A 16,707-nucleotide genomic window follows, 5' to 3' on the forward strand; every position below is an offset into this window, starting at 1 on the left:
GTTTTTGATGTGTTTTTTGAGTTCCTGAGGTTTCAATTAGCCAAGAAACGGTCATACAAATCAATTCGGAGACCGGAAATTTTCGGCTCCAAAAATCGTCAAAAAAGTAAGGCTAACCCCTTTGTATTTTTGGTGAAAATTTCGGCGACTTTAAAAAGTGCTGCAATTAATTCTTTAGGACACTATTCCGACGTAATTTTGCGAGAGGAATCGATTAAGCGCAGTCCCACTACGGTGGGAGCAACGGATCAAAAGTTACGGCCAAAAAACTGCAGATTTTCATCGTCATTTCTCTGCTGTTGGTCCTACGCTGTTTTTGATGTGTTTTTTGAGTTCCTGAGGTTTCAATTAGTCTAGAAACGGTCATACAAATCAATTCGGAGACCGGAAATTTTCGGCTCCAAAAATCGTCAAAAAAGTAAGGCTAACCCCTTTGTATTTTTGGTGAAAATTTCGGCGACTTTAAAAAGTGCTGCAATGAATTCTTTAGGGCACTATTCCGACGTAATTTTGCGAGAGGAATCGATTAAGCGCAGTCCCACTACGGTGGGAGCAACGGATCAAAAGTTACGGCCAGAAAACTGCAGATTTTCATCGTCATTTCTCTGCTGTTGGTCCTACGCTGTTTTTGATGTGTTTTTTGAGTTCCTGAGGTTTCAATTAGTCAAGAAACGGTCATACAAATCAATTCGGAGACCGGAAATTTTCGGCTCCAAAAATCGTCAAAAAAGTAAGGCTAACCCCTTTGTATTTTTGGTGAAAATTTCGGCGACTTTAAAAAGTGCTGCAATGAATTCTTTAGGGCACTATTCCGACGTAATTTTGCGAGAGGAATCGATTAAGCGCAGTCCCACTACGGTGGGAGCAACGGATCAAAAGTTACGGCCAAAAAACTGCAGATTTTTATCGTCATTTCTCTGCTGTTGGTCCTACGCTGTTTTTGATGTGTTTTTTGAGTTCCTGAGGTTCCAATTAGCCAAGAAACGGTCATACAAATCAATTCGGAGACCGGAAATTTTCGACTCCAAAAATCGTCAAAAAAGTAAGGCTAACCCCTTTGTATTTTTGGTGAAAATTTCGGCGACTTTAAAAAGTGCTGCAATGAATTCTTTAGGGCACTATTCCGACGCAATTTTGCGACAGGAATCGATTAAGCGCAGTCCCACTACGGTGGGAGCAACGGATCAAAAGTTACAGCCAAAAAACTACGGATTTTCATTGTCATTTCTCTGCTGTTAGTCCTACGCTTTTTTTTTAATGGGTTTTCTGAGTTCCTGGGGGTCGAATTACTCTAGAGATGGTCATACGAATCGATTCCGAGACGTAAATTTTTCAGCTTCGATAATGACCAAAAAAGTTATTATTGCCATGACTGTTCAATGTTGTACTGCCAGTTATTACTATACCGTACACATGTAATATCCGTGGATCTAGAAAATGTAAGATATAATGAGAATAATTGTAATAATGGTATATACATGAATGTGTAACTGTAGAATGTATGAAGAAATACGTATTATAGTTAAATATAGTATAGTATATATGATATATAATATTATATATAAACAACATACATTATGACCTGGAGTTTGTGAAATGAGCTTTGGAGTACTGATATAATAACACGAATTGAATATGTTAAATTATTCACAGAAATAAATTGAAATTTGATAATCATGAATGGTTGTTTCAATTATCTACAAAATCTCTCACTCCGTCCCGTACAACGTATGTCCTTGACTTGCAATGGATTTACTATTGCAAACATTGCTTACGTGCTACATCCGCTTAGAATTAGGCAAATCGGAGAAATTTCAGCAGAAAACTGCTCCTGGTATCAGGAGAACATCTGAGCCGAGGAGGTCTTCCAAAAACAGGGACTGATTGATTGACTGCTTGCGACGTTGATACTGTGTGCTTTGATGCATGCCTGCTTGCTTGAGAAGGCATGTGATCGCTTGCTTACGTGCTACATCCGCTTAGAATTAGACAAATCGGAGAAATTTCAGCAGAAAACTGCTCCTGGTATCAGGAGAACATCTGAGCCGAGGAGGTCTTCCAAAAACAGGGACTGACTGCTTGCGACGTTGATACTGTGTGCTTTGATGCATGCCTGCTTGCTTGAGAAGGCATGTGATCGCTTGCTTACGTGCTACATTCGCTTAGAATTAGGCAAATCGGAGAAATTTCAGCAGAAAATTGCTCCTGGTATCAGGAGAACATCTGAGCCGAGGAGGTCTTCCAAAAACAGGGACTGATTGATTGACTGCTTGCGACGTTGATACTGTGTGCTTTGATGCATGCCTGCTTGCTTGAGAAAGCATGTGATCGCTTGCTTACGTGCTACATTCGCTTAGAATTAGGCAAATCGGAGAAATTTCAGCAGAAAATTGCTCCTGGTATCAGGAGAACATCTGAACCAAGGAGGTCTTCCAAAAACGGGGACTGATTGATTGACTGCTTGCGACGTTGATACTGTGTGCTTTGATGCATGCCTGCTTGCTTGAGAAAGCATGTGATCGCTTGCTTACGTGCTACATTCGCTTAGAATTAGGCAAATCGGAGAAATTTCAGCAGAAAATTGCTCCTGGTATCAGGAGAACATCTGAGCCGAGGAGGTCTTCCAAAAACAGGGACTGATTGATTGACTGCTAGCGACGTTGATACTGTGTGCTTTGATGCATGCCTGCTTGCTTGAGAAGGCATGTGATCGCTTGCTTACGTGCTACATCCGCTTAGCATTAGGCAAATCGGAGAAATTTCGGCAGAAAACTGCTCCTGGTATCAGGAGAACATCTGAGCCGAGGAGGTCTTCCAAAAACAGGGACTGATTAATTGACTGCTTGCGACGTTGATACTGTGTGCTTTGATGCATGCCTGCTTGCTTGAGAAGGCATGTGATCGCTTGCTTACGTGCTACATCCGCTTAGAATTAGGCAAATCGGAGAAATTTCAGCAGAAAACTGCTCCTGGTATCAGGAGAACATCTGAGCCGAGGAGGTCTTCCAAAAACAGGGACTGATTGATTGACTGCTTGCGACGTTGATACTGTGTGCTTTGATGCATGCCTGCTTGCTTGAGAAGGCATGTGATCGCTTGCTTACGTGCTACATCCGCTTAGCATTAGGCAAATCGGAGAAATTTCGGCAGAAAACTGCTCCTGGTATCAGGAGAACATCTGAGCCGAGGAGGTCTTCCAAAAACAGGGACTGATTAATTGACTGCTTGCGACGTTGATACTGTGTGCTTTGATGCATGCCTGCTTGCTTGAGAAGGCATGTGATCGCTTGCTTACGTGCTACATCCGCTTAGAATTAGGCAAATCGGAGAAATTTCAGCAGAAAACTGCTCCTGGTATCAGGAGAACATCTGAGCCGAGGAGATCTTCCAAAAACAGGGACTGATTGATTGACTGCTTGCGACGTTGATACTGTGTGCTTTGATGCATGCCTGCTTGCTTGAGAAGGCATGTGATCGCTTGCTTACGTGCTACTCTGCTTAGAATTATGCAAATCGGAGAAATTTCAGCAGAAAACTGCTCCTGGTATCAGGAGAACATCTGAGCCGAGGAGGTCTTCCAAAAACGGGGACTGATTGATTGACTGCTTGCGACGTTGATACTGTGTGCTTTGATGCATGCCTGCTTGCTTGAGAAAGCATGTGATCGCTTGCTTACGTGCTACATCCGCTTAGAATTAGGCAAATCGGAGAAATTTCAGCGGAAAACTGCTCCTGGTATCAGGAGAACATCTGAGCCGAGGAGGTCTTCCTAAAACGGGGACTGATTGATTGACTGCTTGCGACGTTGATACTGTGTGCTTTGATGCATGCCTGCTTGCTTGAGAAGGCATGTGATCGCTTGCTTACGTGCTACATCCGCTTAGCATTAGGCAAATCGGAGAAATTTCGGCAGAAAACTGCTCCTGGTATCAGGAGAACATCTGAGCCGAGGAGGTCTTCCAAAAACAGGGACTGATTAATTGACTGCTTGCGACGTTGATACTGTGTGCTTTGATGCATGCCTGCTTGCTTGAGAAGGCATGTGATCGCTTGCTTACGTGCTACATCCGCTTAGAATTAGGCAAATCGGAGAAATTTCAGCAGAAAACTGCTCCTGGTATCAGGAGAACATCTGAGCCGAGGAGGTCTTCCAAAAACAGGGACTGATTGATTGACTGCTTGCGACGTTGATACTGTGTGCTTTGATGCATGCCTGCTTGCTTGAGAAGGCATGTGATCGCTTGCTTACGTGCTACATCCGCTTAGCATTAGGCAAATCGGAGAAATTTCGGCAGAAAACTGCTCCTGGTATCAGGAGAACATCTGAGCCGAGGAGGTCTTCCAAAAACAGGGACTGATTAATTGACTGCTTGCGACGTTGATACTGTGTGCTTTGATGCATGCCTGCTTGCTTGAGAAGGCATGTGATCGCTTGCTTACGTGCTACATCCGCTTAGAATTAGGCAAATCGGAGAAATTTCAGCAGAAAACTGCTCCTGGTATCAGGAGAACATCTGAGCCGAGGAGATCTTCCAAAAACAGGGACTGATTGATTGACTGCTTGCGACGTTGATACTGTGTGCTTTGATGCATGCCTGCTTGCTTGAGAAGGCATGTGATCGCTTGCTTACGTGCTACATCCGCTTAGAATTAGGCAAATCGGAGAAATTTCAGCAGAAAACTGCTCCTGGTATCAGGAGAACATCTGAGCCGAGGAGGTCTTCCAAAAACGGGGACTGATTGATTGACTGCTTGCGACGTTGATACTGTGTGCTTTGATGCATGCCTGCTTGCTTGAGAAAGCATGTGATCGCTTGCTTACGTGCTACATCCGCTTAGAATTAGGCAAATCGGAGAAATTTCAGCGGAAAACTGCTCCTGGTATCAGGAGAACATCTGAGCCGAGGAGGTCTTCCTAAAACGGGGACTGATTGATTGACTGCTTGCGACGTTGATACTGTGTGCTTTGATGCATGCCTGCTTGCTTGAGAAGGCATGTGATCGCTTGCTTACGTGCTACATCCGCTTAGAATTAGACAAATCGGAGAAATTTCAGCAGAAAACTGCTCCTGGTATCAGGAGAACATCTGAGCCGAGGAGGTCTTCCAAAAACAGGGACTGACTGCTTGCGACGTTGATACTGTGTGCTTTGATGCATGCCTGCTTGCTTGAGAAGGCATGTGATCGCTTGCTTACGTGCTACATTCGCTTAGAATTAGGCAAATCGGAGAAATTTCAGCAGAAAATTGCTCCTGGTATCAGGAGAACATCTGAGCCGAGGAGGTCTTCCAAAAACAGGGACTGATTGATTGACTGCTTGCGACGTTGATACTGTGTGCTTTGATGCATGCCTGCTTGCTTGAGAAAGCATGTGATCGCTTGCTTACGTGCTACATCCGCTTAGAATTAGGCAAATCGGAGAAATTTCAGCAGAAAACTGCTCCTGGTATCAGGAGAACATCTGAGCCGAGGAGGTCTTCCAAAAACGGGGACTGATTGATTGACTGCTTGCGACGTTGATACTGTGTGCTTTGATGCATGCCTGCTTGCTTGAGAAGGCATGTGATCGCTTGCTTACGTGCTACATCCGCTTAGAATTAGGCAAATCGGAGAAATTTCAGCAGAAAACTGCTCCTGGTATCAGGAGAACATCTGAGCCGAGGAGGTCTTCCAAAAACGGGGACTGATTGATTGACTGCTTGCGACGTTGATACTGTGTGCTTTGATGCATGCCTGCTTGCTTGAGAAAGCATGTGATCGCTTGCTTACGTGCTACATCCGCTTAGAATTAGGCAAATCGGGGAAATTTCAGCAGAAAACTGCTCCTGGTATCAGGAGAACATCTGAGCCGAGGAGGTCTTCCAAAAACAGGGACTGATTGATTGACTGCTAGCGACGTTGATACTGTGTGCTTTGATGCATGCCTGCTTGCTTGAGAAGGCATGTGATCGCTTGCTTTCGTGCTACATCCGCTTAGAATTAGGCAAATCGGAGAAATTTTAGCAGAAAACTGCTCCTGGTATCAGGAGAACATCTGAGCCGAGGAGGTCTTCCAAAAACGGGGACTGATTGATTGACTGCTTGCGACGTTGATACTGTGTGCTTTGATGCATGCCTGCTTGCTTGAGAAAGCATGTGATCGCTTGCTTACGTGCTACATTCGCTTAGAATTAGGCAAATCGGAGAAATTTCAGCAGAAAACTGCTCCTGGTATCAGGAGAACATCTGAGCCGAGGAGGTCTTCAAAAAACGGGGACTGATTCATTGACTGCTTGCGACGTTGATACTGTGTGCTTTGATGCATGCCTGCTTGCTTGAGAAAGCATGTGATCGCTTGCTTACGTGCTACATCCGCTTAGAATTAGGCAAATCGGAGAAATTTCAGCAGAAAACTGCTCCTGGTATCAGGAGAACATCTGAGCCGAGGAGGTCTTCCAAAAACAGGGACTGATTGATTGACTGCTTGCGACGTTGATACTGTGTGCTTTGATGCATGCCTGCTTGCTTGAGAAAGCATGTGATCGCTTGCTTACGTGCTACATTCGCTTAGAATTAGGCAAATCGGAGAAATTTCAGCAGAAAATTGCTCCTGGTATCAGGAGAACATCTGAGCCGAGGAGGTCTTCCAAAAACAGGGACTGATTGATTGACTGCTAGCGACGTTGATACTGTGTGCTTTGATGCATGCCTGCTTGCTTGAGAAAGCATGTGATCGCTTGCTTACGTGCTACATCCGCTTAGAATTAGGCAAATCGGGGAAATTTCAGCAGAAAACTGCTCCTGGTATCAGGAGAACATCTGAGCCGAGGAGGTCTTCCAAAAACGGGGACTGATTGATTGACTGCTTGCGACGTTGATACTGTGTGCTTTGATGCATGCCTGCTTGCTTGAGAAAGCATGTGATCGCTTGCTTACGTGCTACATCCGCTTAGAATTAGGCAAATCGGAGAAATTTCAGCAGAAAACTGCTCCTGGTATCAGGAGAACATCTGAGCCGAGGAGGTCTTCCAAAAACAGGGACTGATTGATTGACTGCTTGCGACGTTGATACTGTGTGCTTTGATGCATGCCTGCTTGCTTGAGAAGGCATGTGATCGCTTGCTTACGTGCTACATCCGCTTAGAATTAGGCAAATCGGAGAAATTTCAGCAGAAAACTGCTCCTGGTATCAGGAGAACATCTGAGCCGAGGAGGTCTTCCAAAAACGGGGACTGATTGATTGACTGCTTGCGACGTTGATACTGTGTGCTTTGATGCATGCCTGCTTGCTTGAGAAAGCATGTGATCGCTTGCTTACGTGCTACATCCGCTTAGAATTAGGCAAATCGGAGAAATTTCAGCAGAAAACTGCTCCTGGTATCAGGAGAACATCTGAGCCGAGGAGGTCTTCCAAAAACGGGGACTGATTGATTGACTGCTTGCGACGTTGATACTGTGTGCTTTGATGCATGCCTGCTTGCTTGAGAAAGCATGTGATCGCTTGCTTACGTGCTACATCCGCTTAGAATTAGGCAAATCGGAGAAATTTCAGCAGAAAACTGCTCCTGGTATCAGGAGAACATCTGAGCCGAGGAGGTCTTCCAAAAACAGGGACTGATTGATTGACTGCTTGCGACGTTGATACTGTGTGCTTTGATGCATGCCTGCTTGCTTGAGAAGGCATGTGATCGCTTGCTTACGTGCTACATCCGCTTAGAATTAGGCAAATCGGAGAAATTTCAGCAGAAAACTGCTCCTGGTATCAGGAGAACATCTGAGCCGAGGAGGTCTTCCAAAAACGGGGACTGATTGATTGACTGCTTGCGACGTTGATACTGTGTGCTTTGATGCATGCCTGCTTGCTTGAGAAAGCATGTGATCGCTTGCTTACGTACTACATCCGCTTAGAATTAGGCAAATCGGAGAAATTTCAGCAGAAAACTGCTCCTGGTATCAGGAGAACATCTGAGCCGAGGAGGTCTTCCAAAAACGGGGACTGATTGATTGACTGCTTGCGACGTTGATACTGTGTGCTTTGATGCATGCCTGCTTGCTTGAGAAAGCATGTGATCGCTTGCTTACGTGCTACATTCGCTTAGAATTAGGCAAATCGGAGAAATTTCAGCAGAAAACTGCTCCTGGTATCAGGAGAACATCTGAGCCGAGGAGGTCTTCCAAAAACAGGGACTGATTGATTGACTGCTAGCGACGTTGATACTGTGTGCTTTGATGCATGCCTGCTTGCTTGAGAAGGCATGTGATCGCTTGCTTACGTGCTATATTCGCTTAGAATTAGGCAAATCGGAGAAATTTCAGCAGAAAATTGCTCCTGGTATGAGGAGAACATCTGAGCCGAGGAGGTCTTTCATACACGGGTATGGATGCCTATAATTAGGCACTCTTACGTGACGTGAGATCGGTTGCCTATAATTAGGCACTCCGACGTCATGTAAGATCGGTTGCCTATAATTAGGCACTCCGACGTGATGTAAGATTGGTTGCCTATAATGAGGCACGTTCACGTTATGTAAGGTTGGTTGCCTATAATTAGGCACTTATACACTACATGAAATTGGTTGCCTCTAATTAGGCTGCCCTCGTCGATTACTCTATCATCACTCTGTTACTTAGATACAATTTTTTGGAAATTTCTGATGACATGCAGTGGGGACAGGTAAGTGATAAGTCATGAATTCTATATTCATGTTTTTATTCAGGCTCTACAGACATGTTATCAACGATTAGTTCTATGGACGCGGGATTCTTATTTTCTGATAAAATTCATATAAAAATAATGAACAAGAATATTGGCTACAGAACCTAAAAAATAAAACATCTGCAACTATATCCCAGGCGAACATGGAGTTGAACTCATTATTCCCGATGAAATTGTTAATACTAAGTTCAAACGCTTCAGTATTACAGGTGAGGAATTAAGTGAGGCAATGTATCGAGAGTTACAGCCAAGAAACGTGATGTTTCCCACATACGTTCTCTGCTGTTGATCCGAGGCAGTTTGCTATGTGTTTTCTGAGCTCCTGGCGGTCTGATCAGTCTGAAACACATCATAGAAAATGATTCTGCAAAAACGTATTTATAACCCAAAGAAAAGTGAGACAACCCCTTGGGATTTTTGGCGAAAATTTTGACGACCTTGAAAACTGCTGAAATTGATTCTTTAGGGCACTATTCGACGTAATTTTGCAAGAGTAATCGATTTAGCGCAGTCCCAATACGCTGCGAGCAACGGATCAAAAGTTACAGCCAAAAAACTGCAGATATTCATCGTAATTTCTCTGCTATCGGTCCTACGCTTTTTTTAATGTGTTTTTTGAGTTCCTAGGGCTCCAATTAGCCAAGAAGCTGTCATACTAATCAATTCGGAGACCAGAAATTTTCGGCTCCAAAAATCCCAAAAAAAGTAAGGCTAACCCCTTTGGATTTTTAGCGAAAATTTCGACGACTTTGAAAAGTGCTGCAATTAATTCTTTAGGGCACTAGTCCGACGTAATTTTGCGAGAGAAATCGATTGATAGTATATACAGTATAATATATACAGTATCTGAAATAGTATTTAACTCTTATCTTCAACTATGTTAAATGTACAAAATATCAGTATTCTAGAATAAATGATTTGATGCCTCGTGTATATTACTGTGAAGAAATGTATGTTTATTTCTCATCATCAAGGTCTGCAAAACTCCTTGAATACAAGATTCCAAGACGAGTAATATCATTAATTTCATCCGTTCTCATGAAAGAAACGTGGACAGATTCAATAAAGACTAGTCAACAATGACAAATGTGATTCTCACGTATTAAATGTTTATGTATACTGCTGATGATTCACATTTCTTTAGTATACATACAATAAAAATCCATTTCTCTCATAGAAGAGTTTATCACCTCAATAAAATCGAGTACATGGGCCACATCATTACAATTATTTCTTAGATTCCAGCCAGGAGTCAAGTTTGACAGAGTTATTTTCAAGCCATTTGATATTGTTAGATATAGTTTCCAAGGCTTGAGCTCTATAAGTCGCGCCGGCTCCTGCTTCCGGATACTTTGCAAAGAAAGCTAGCATTTCGTCGAGCTTGAGCTGAGTAGCGAAAGTTTTAGAAATTCCTGGAATCAGTTGTCCGAGATAGCGGTTGTTTAACGTGTAACGTTTGACCAAGATTTCCCAGTTCTCTCTAATCCAATCCCAAACCAGAGGCGTCCCGACAGGATTAGCGGCAATGTTATTAATACAGGTAAAATAATCCTGAGATCTAACGTACTTTTCATCGATCGCCAGATTAATGAATCTATAAAAACATGTCATGTTAAAATAATCCAACTTTCATGAACACAACAAAGCATAATGAGCTTATTTTCAATACAGATAACGTGCTCTTACTTGTTCAGGATCCAAACTGATTTAATTCCCGCCAAACCATGCATCAGTTTCAGTTTTTCTGTAGAATCTGTCTCATTGACAAATTTATCGAACATGGTGTTCCATTCAGCCTCTCCACCCACAGAATTCATTCCTATAAAATAATAAATCATACATCGTATCATCTATTTTTTCTCATTGTCAATTTATAATTATAATTCACAACAGGGTACGCCATAAAATATATTTCCTTCGAATTTCGACAAATCATCTATATAAATTGCCATTCAAGGAAATATCATCAGCTAGTTATGAACATACCATAGTAGTATATCAGAGATCGAACATCAGAATGAGGGCGATTATCGTATGGATCATTTATCCAGCTAGTGAAGAGCTTTCCGGCTTCAGCCAAACACTCAGCATGACCAACCCTGCATGCTATTTCTAAGATGGTGGTGCGAAGACGGCTAGGTATATATCATTAAGTTGATATTAAGAGACCGGCGGAAGACATGAATGATATACTGCAATAAAATTATTACTTACAGAGTGACATGACTTTCATCGACACCCACTGTCCATGTGACAGCTTCGTAGGTGCTGTTGACCAAGTTTTTTACGTAACTCTGAAAGCCAAGAGCTGAGTGAATTCAATGATGTAGTTATGGTCAATACAACTTGAAAAGATAACATAACATAAAGTAGTGGTTGGATTTTTGGTATTTATACATACTCTAAAACGAGTGGATAGGTCTGTCGAGACAAGTAGAGAGTTAATGGTGCTCAGTTTTGAAGCAGCGACCTTCCACGGGACAAAATGTGTCTCACCAATAAGATATGCAGTCATGTCCATTGCTATAGCATAGTCCAGCTCAGTAGCATCTGCTAGACTAAATGCATCTTCCAGTAGATGTGTTCTGTCCGAAGCAGAAAATGTCTGTGAAATTAAACATTTTATGAGTGAATTTTTTAAATGATCTACTTTTTTATATTACCTGAATAATGATTCACTTGATATAATTTTGGGTTTTGCATAAATAGAAAAATTTACTGCAAATAAAAATTTCAATACCACTCTTACACTTGCTTTGTATTACCAAAAATTTGGCCAATTGATTATAATGACTTGTTGTGAAATTTTGCAGTATAGCTAGCGAAGAAGTTTCTCACCTTGTGGTTATATTTTAAAACGTTACTGAGTGCCATCCACTCAGCTTTTTCGTAATTCACACGATAATACCCAATTTGATCTTTGTTTAATTTGATCCATTGTACTGACTCGTCAAGAGTAATAGACACTGAAATGTATCAGAACTAGGCTTATGAACCAATTTCATCAACATAGTATAATCATGTAAGATTTACATCTCTCGTAACTTACAGCTACTGGCATCCTTGTCAAACCATACCAGCGTTGGTTTGGAACTCGCACTAGTTGTGTAGGTAATGGGAATAGTCCATTTGTATCTAAAATAAAATCACTAAATTATTAGGTTCAGTCACTTAAAAAGCTGGGAATTGGTGAGAAGAATGTATCAGAAAACTTGAAAATCTAACTAATTTGTGATAGAAATTCCAAATTCAAGACATGGCATAACTCCATACCCATAATTTGAATCACTCGAGTTATAGGCGGCTTTAGGATCAGCCAGGAATCGTTTCTGGGTTAATATATAAACATTGCCATTTCTGACGACATTGACAACAGGAAATCCCATTTGCCTAGTCCAGGTGTCCATGATATCTGTGATATGCAAACTTGAATCAACTGCATTTTGCAAAATGGAAAAGAGATCAGATGTCTCTGCATTTTGATACGCGTATTGATTCAGGTATTTAGTTATTCCTGCGTAGAAAATATCAGAGCCAATAAAGTTATCGAGCATACGTAGAATGGACGCACCCTGTAATCAATAGAGCTTCTATTATAACTGGTTAGAATTCATATGTAGTTACAATAATAAATTATAGCAAACCTTGTTATAAGAAATCACATCAAAGATGGCTGTTATTTCGTCAGGGTTACTGACGGTTTGAACTATTGAGTGCGAACTGAGAGTGGCATCAGTTTTGAAAACTGGGTGAACCAAATCAACTAAGAACTGATCCATCTGTAGGCACCAAAGTGAAAATTGAGTGTCAGATTTTTAAATGTGATTTACTATCAGGAAAAAATCCATTAAAAATCGTTGATAATAATTAAACTACTATTTTACTATAAAATTGTGTTACTGACCATGCCCCATTCCGGAAGTATAGCATCTGAGCTTTTAAACTCCATGTAGGTAGCAAATCCTTCATTAAGCCATAAGTCATTCCACCATGCCATGGTCACTGAAATCATAGAAAGGTTTGAAAAACCAGTTTATATCATAGCTTGATACAAAGAAAAATTATGATCCAATTTTGTGGTTCTTACCAAGGTTACCAAACCACATGTGAGCAAATTCGTGACACACTACAGTGACGACACTCTTCATGTTGGCTGTGGAACTCTTAGCACTGTCGTACAAGAGACGTGCTTCTCTATACGTAACAAGACCCCAATTCTCCATCGCTCCAGAAACAAAGTCGGGAATAGCAGCCATATCTAAAATGAAACCAAGTGTATTCTAAATTTTTATTCATCCAGATGGAATAGAGAAATTCAGTGATAATGTGAAACTAGCCTATTTGAATACAAACCTAGCTTTGGCAGTGGATAGTCGATGTTAAATAAGTTAATGTAGTATTCTATAGCTTTTACTCCAATGTCCAGTGCAAAGGCACCTTTCGATTGCTGTGCTCGTGTTGTATAAACACTTACGGGAAAAGTCCGTCCTGCAAGACCTTTGGCTTCTTCTGTCACAGCCACAAAGTCGCTTACGATGAAGCAAGCAAGGTAAGTTGACATTGGCACACTTTTGGCAAATGTAACTGTCGTTAAACCTGGCTCAGGTTTGTTTACTTCAGCACTCTGTAAGGTGCAAATGATAGAATAGAATGATATGAAATGTATATCACTTAATTTGAACTAAAAGAAAAACTAACAATCATGCAGTATCAATACAATTCTAACATTCTCTGGAAACAAAATGCAATATTACCTGGACATTCATGTTAGAAAGGGACGTGTAGCCATCGCCGGCTGGCTGTACGACTTTGATTGAAAACTCTGCTTTGAATCCTGGTTCATCAAAGCATGGAAATGCACGCCTTGCATAGGTGGGTTCAAATTTTGATGTAGCGATTGCCCTAAAAAAGTCAGTGATATTTGATTGTAACTATTATTTACTATGCATTAAAGTAATTATCGCATGAATGAATATACTTTATTTGTTAAAAACAAGTGCGTTAAGTTTGTTATATGGCAATGAAAGAGAAAATATGATAAAAATTGTAATCTATGAGCCAAATCTATTGACATTGATAGAAAGATTAAAAGATAGGTGAAAACATCTCAGAACCTTTTACAGGTTGACAGTAGCGGATAAGATAATATATGATTGTGTTGATGAGTTGATTATAATCCCTCCTCTATTTACAACATCTTTAAAGATCAAGTCTTGATTGGTAATCACTTGTATACCACATGTGCACGTTTAAGGAGTTTTCAGAGTTGCTTACCTTGTTCTTTTTAATTCATCTTTGTAAGTACTGGAATAAAAGCCAACAATTTTATCTGGTTGCAAGGCCCCTTCAAATTCTAACGTGATATTATAAAGTCCAGGTTGAATTTCTTTTTTCGATGCGATTACCCATGTTTCTAATTTTTCAACAGCATAACTCTCTTGAATTTCAACTTCCCAATTTTTCTCGCGGCCAATAGTGACCACCTTTGTAGAAATGATATTCAAATCTTTCTGATGAAGGCAAATGTAGTCCCTTTTTTCTGATACATCTACTGCAATCGTAACGTTTCCCTTGAAGGTTCCTTTCGATAGATCAGGGAACAAGTACAAGTCATAGTGTATCGGCTTTACATTTTTTGGCAACCGAAATGTTAAGCCATTCAGCGTCTCGTTCTGTGGCATGGTGACAAGGTAGTCACTTTTACTAGAATCTGTGGGCAAAAGTATTCTTCTTTGTTATGAACGACATATTATTAAGCTATATTTGTATTGAAAGGCTAAGCAAATGATATGGTGTTAGAGAAACATTTGACTAAGTAAAGGTCAAAGACCAATAGATGTGTACCATATGTACAAATTTTGGATTAAACAGAGAATAACATTCTTTTATAGTCTAGTATTTCTTTGGTTTCTTTTTAATTACTCTGCAGTACGGACTCTTCTGATACAATACTTAAGGAATATATTTATTTTCTTGTTGTCAGATTGATTAAAAACATACTAGTGCACATATTTTTGTTCTTCCACTGAATATAAGTATAAAACGTGTGACGTAAATTGAAAGTTTCTCTTGTTTACATGATATATGTTTGTTGAATGTCACAGGTAAAAACGGCTGCACGTTATCGAGTTTTTTTGAGTCTGTTAAATCGTTACTTTTTTTGCACACTCAACTTTCTTAAGTCGCAATTGGAACGATTATTTGTATAAAAAGAAGAATCCCAGTAGCGAAGAGATTGTTGCTTTTATAACAAAATTACAAGTCATTGGAAAAGTTGATAAATAAGATTTGCCGCTGTTCTGATCTATTGCTACCAATCGGATTCATTCTTTCATTCAATAGTTGCGCGCAGTTCTGCACTTGTTGTTCACCGTGTTGTTCATCGATATTTCGCCGCAAGTCTGAAGTGTCAGAATTACTTTGATCAACACCAAATTAAGTACGTATCTTACCGGCAAATGCTTCGGAGATGTCGTATCTGGCTTCCAGAAGTATAATGAAAGTGATCAGGCCGGCGCAGATTAAGGCGAGAACAATGCAGAGTCCACAAATAAAGTTGAACAATATTCCACCGGCTCTCCGCCGGCTCTTTTCCTTTGGCTCTGAATCAGCATCGGAGTTGTGATAGTCGCTGTCGGAGTTTCTGAGCGAGGTCAGGCAGACGCTGCGCCCTCCAGCGTGATCATTCATCATCAAACCACTCGATGAACAATAATCCACTGTGCATGCGCGGATATTCGAAACAACTTTGCAGGATTCGTAGAACTGCGTCGATTTACTGGGTCACTGCATGTGTTGAGCGCATAGAACAATCGCGGTCGAATGAAGAAATTGTGAAACTATGGGTGAAAGTTTATGCATATGAGTATGTCGATAATACCGTCAGAATCTAACTGTAAACACTGTACATCATCTTTGAAAATAAACAGCATGTGTGTAGCAGCACAGTAAAGTCACCGAAGTCCGATGTAATTATTGACCTAGACTAATCTCAATGTTCTACAAAAACATGTTTTGAGATATTCAGAGACACGGTCTATTTTTCAAGACTTAAGTAGCAGGTTAATATCATTATTTTTAACTACTCGTGAGTGCAATTCGCGTAAAACCTCACAGTTTAAGGTAATAGTCTTAATTAATTGATATCTCACAATGTTCAACCCGTGTACCACTTCACTCTATCCGTTTCCATTTGCAACTGAAATAGTCGTACCTGCAAATTCCGCTACGCAATATACTTCTATGCACTAGTTTAACACTTCCACTTGGCGGATTGATCAGCGGTTTATCTGGCGAGACCAGCAAAACACAACTCTCGTTTAATCGTGTACCCGATAACCTCATAGCTCTCTCCTTCAAGTAAGAGTAAGTCAAGTATGAATGGCTTATGAGGAGATGATGTCGTAAAGGTTTATAAAGAGCGAACGCGTGGGGGATGACTGTATGGCAGGTTCACGTGGGTTAACGCATAAACTTTGGTGCTTCGTCGACTAGCAGCTCTTGCGCATCTGTACGTGCACAAAATTGTAATTAACGTTTAATTGGTGTTAATTTTCCTTGCAAAGGAGTTACACTAGGTGTTATCGTCAAGCGGTCAAAATGTCTAGAAATGTATTCGTCTATGTATCGCATATTTTCTCACCCATTATAAATTTTTTTATTCTTCAAAAACGAACGTGGAGAGAGAATAATTGAATTTAAGTGATAAATGCAAATGATCAAAGACACACACGTTCATGAAAGCAGTCAGTATGTTAACCGATTATTCTATTATTTAAACATAAAAGTCATCAGTATACAAACGACGCGGTGACTGACATTTGCCAATCATCGTTTGACCTGTTCACCGCAAGGTGTACCGTAAGTGGATTAAATTAACGAACAAACCCTACGCAGACAAGATTTTTATTGCATAATGGCACAGTTGCGATCATTGGGGCAGTCTGGATGGAACAGTTTGCATTCTCGAAGACGTAGTAGACTTTGTAAATCTTGAGGTACTTCTGCTTTTT

General features: G+C 40.8%; 1 protein-coding gene across 1 annotated transcript; it reads right to left on the reverse strand.

Annotated features, from left to right (window-relative positions):
- Window positions 1-9,698: 9,698 nt before the first annotated feature.
- On the reverse strand, window positions 9,699-15,570 carry LOC124407566 (glutamyl aminopeptidase-like). Its single transcript, XM_046883825.1, has 15 exons — window positions 15,148-15,570; window positions 13,970-14,405; window positions 13,450-13,597; window positions 13,049-13,319; window positions 12,783-12,953; window positions 12,600-12,697; window positions 12,340-12,474; window positions 11,969-12,267; window positions 11,745-11,830; window positions 11,534-11,661; window positions 11,097-11,300; window positions 10,910-10,989; window positions 10,682-10,830; window positions 10,382-10,514; window positions 9,699-10,289 (listed from the first exon to the last, which is right to left on the reverse strand). The coding sequence occupies exons 1-15, from the start codon at window positions 15,386-15,388 to the stop codon at window positions 9,923-9,925; spliced, it is 2,946 nt and encodes a 981-aa protein (XP_046739781.1). The 5' UTR covers window positions 15,389-15,570; the 3' UTR covers window positions 9,699-9,922.
- Between the last annotated feature and the right edge of the window lie 1,137 nt (window positions 15,571-16,707).

Source organism: Diprion similis, chromosome 1 (assembly GCF_021155765.1).
Source record: "Diprion similis isolate iyDipSimi1 chromosome 1, iyDipSimi1.1, whole genome shotgun sequence".
NCBI classification, from domain to species: Eukaryota; Metazoa; Arthropoda; class Insecta; order Hymenoptera; family Diprionidae; genus Diprion; species Diprion similis.

Bases quoted from the DNA above. Each gene is read 5' to 3' on its own strand.
- LOC124407566 (XM_046883825.1), bottom strand. From the start codon at position 15,388: ATGATGAATGATCACGCTGGAGGGCGCAGCGTCTGCCTGACCTCGCTC. The intron at 13,598-13,969 runs GTAAGCAACTCT...TGACTTTTTTAG, and splicing joins GATGAATTAAAAAGAACAAG to GGCAATCGCTACATCAAAAT. The intron at 12,698-12,782 runs GTAAGAACCACA...CTATGATTTCAG, and splicing joins CATGTGGTTTGGTAACCTTG to TGACCATGGCATGGTGGAAT.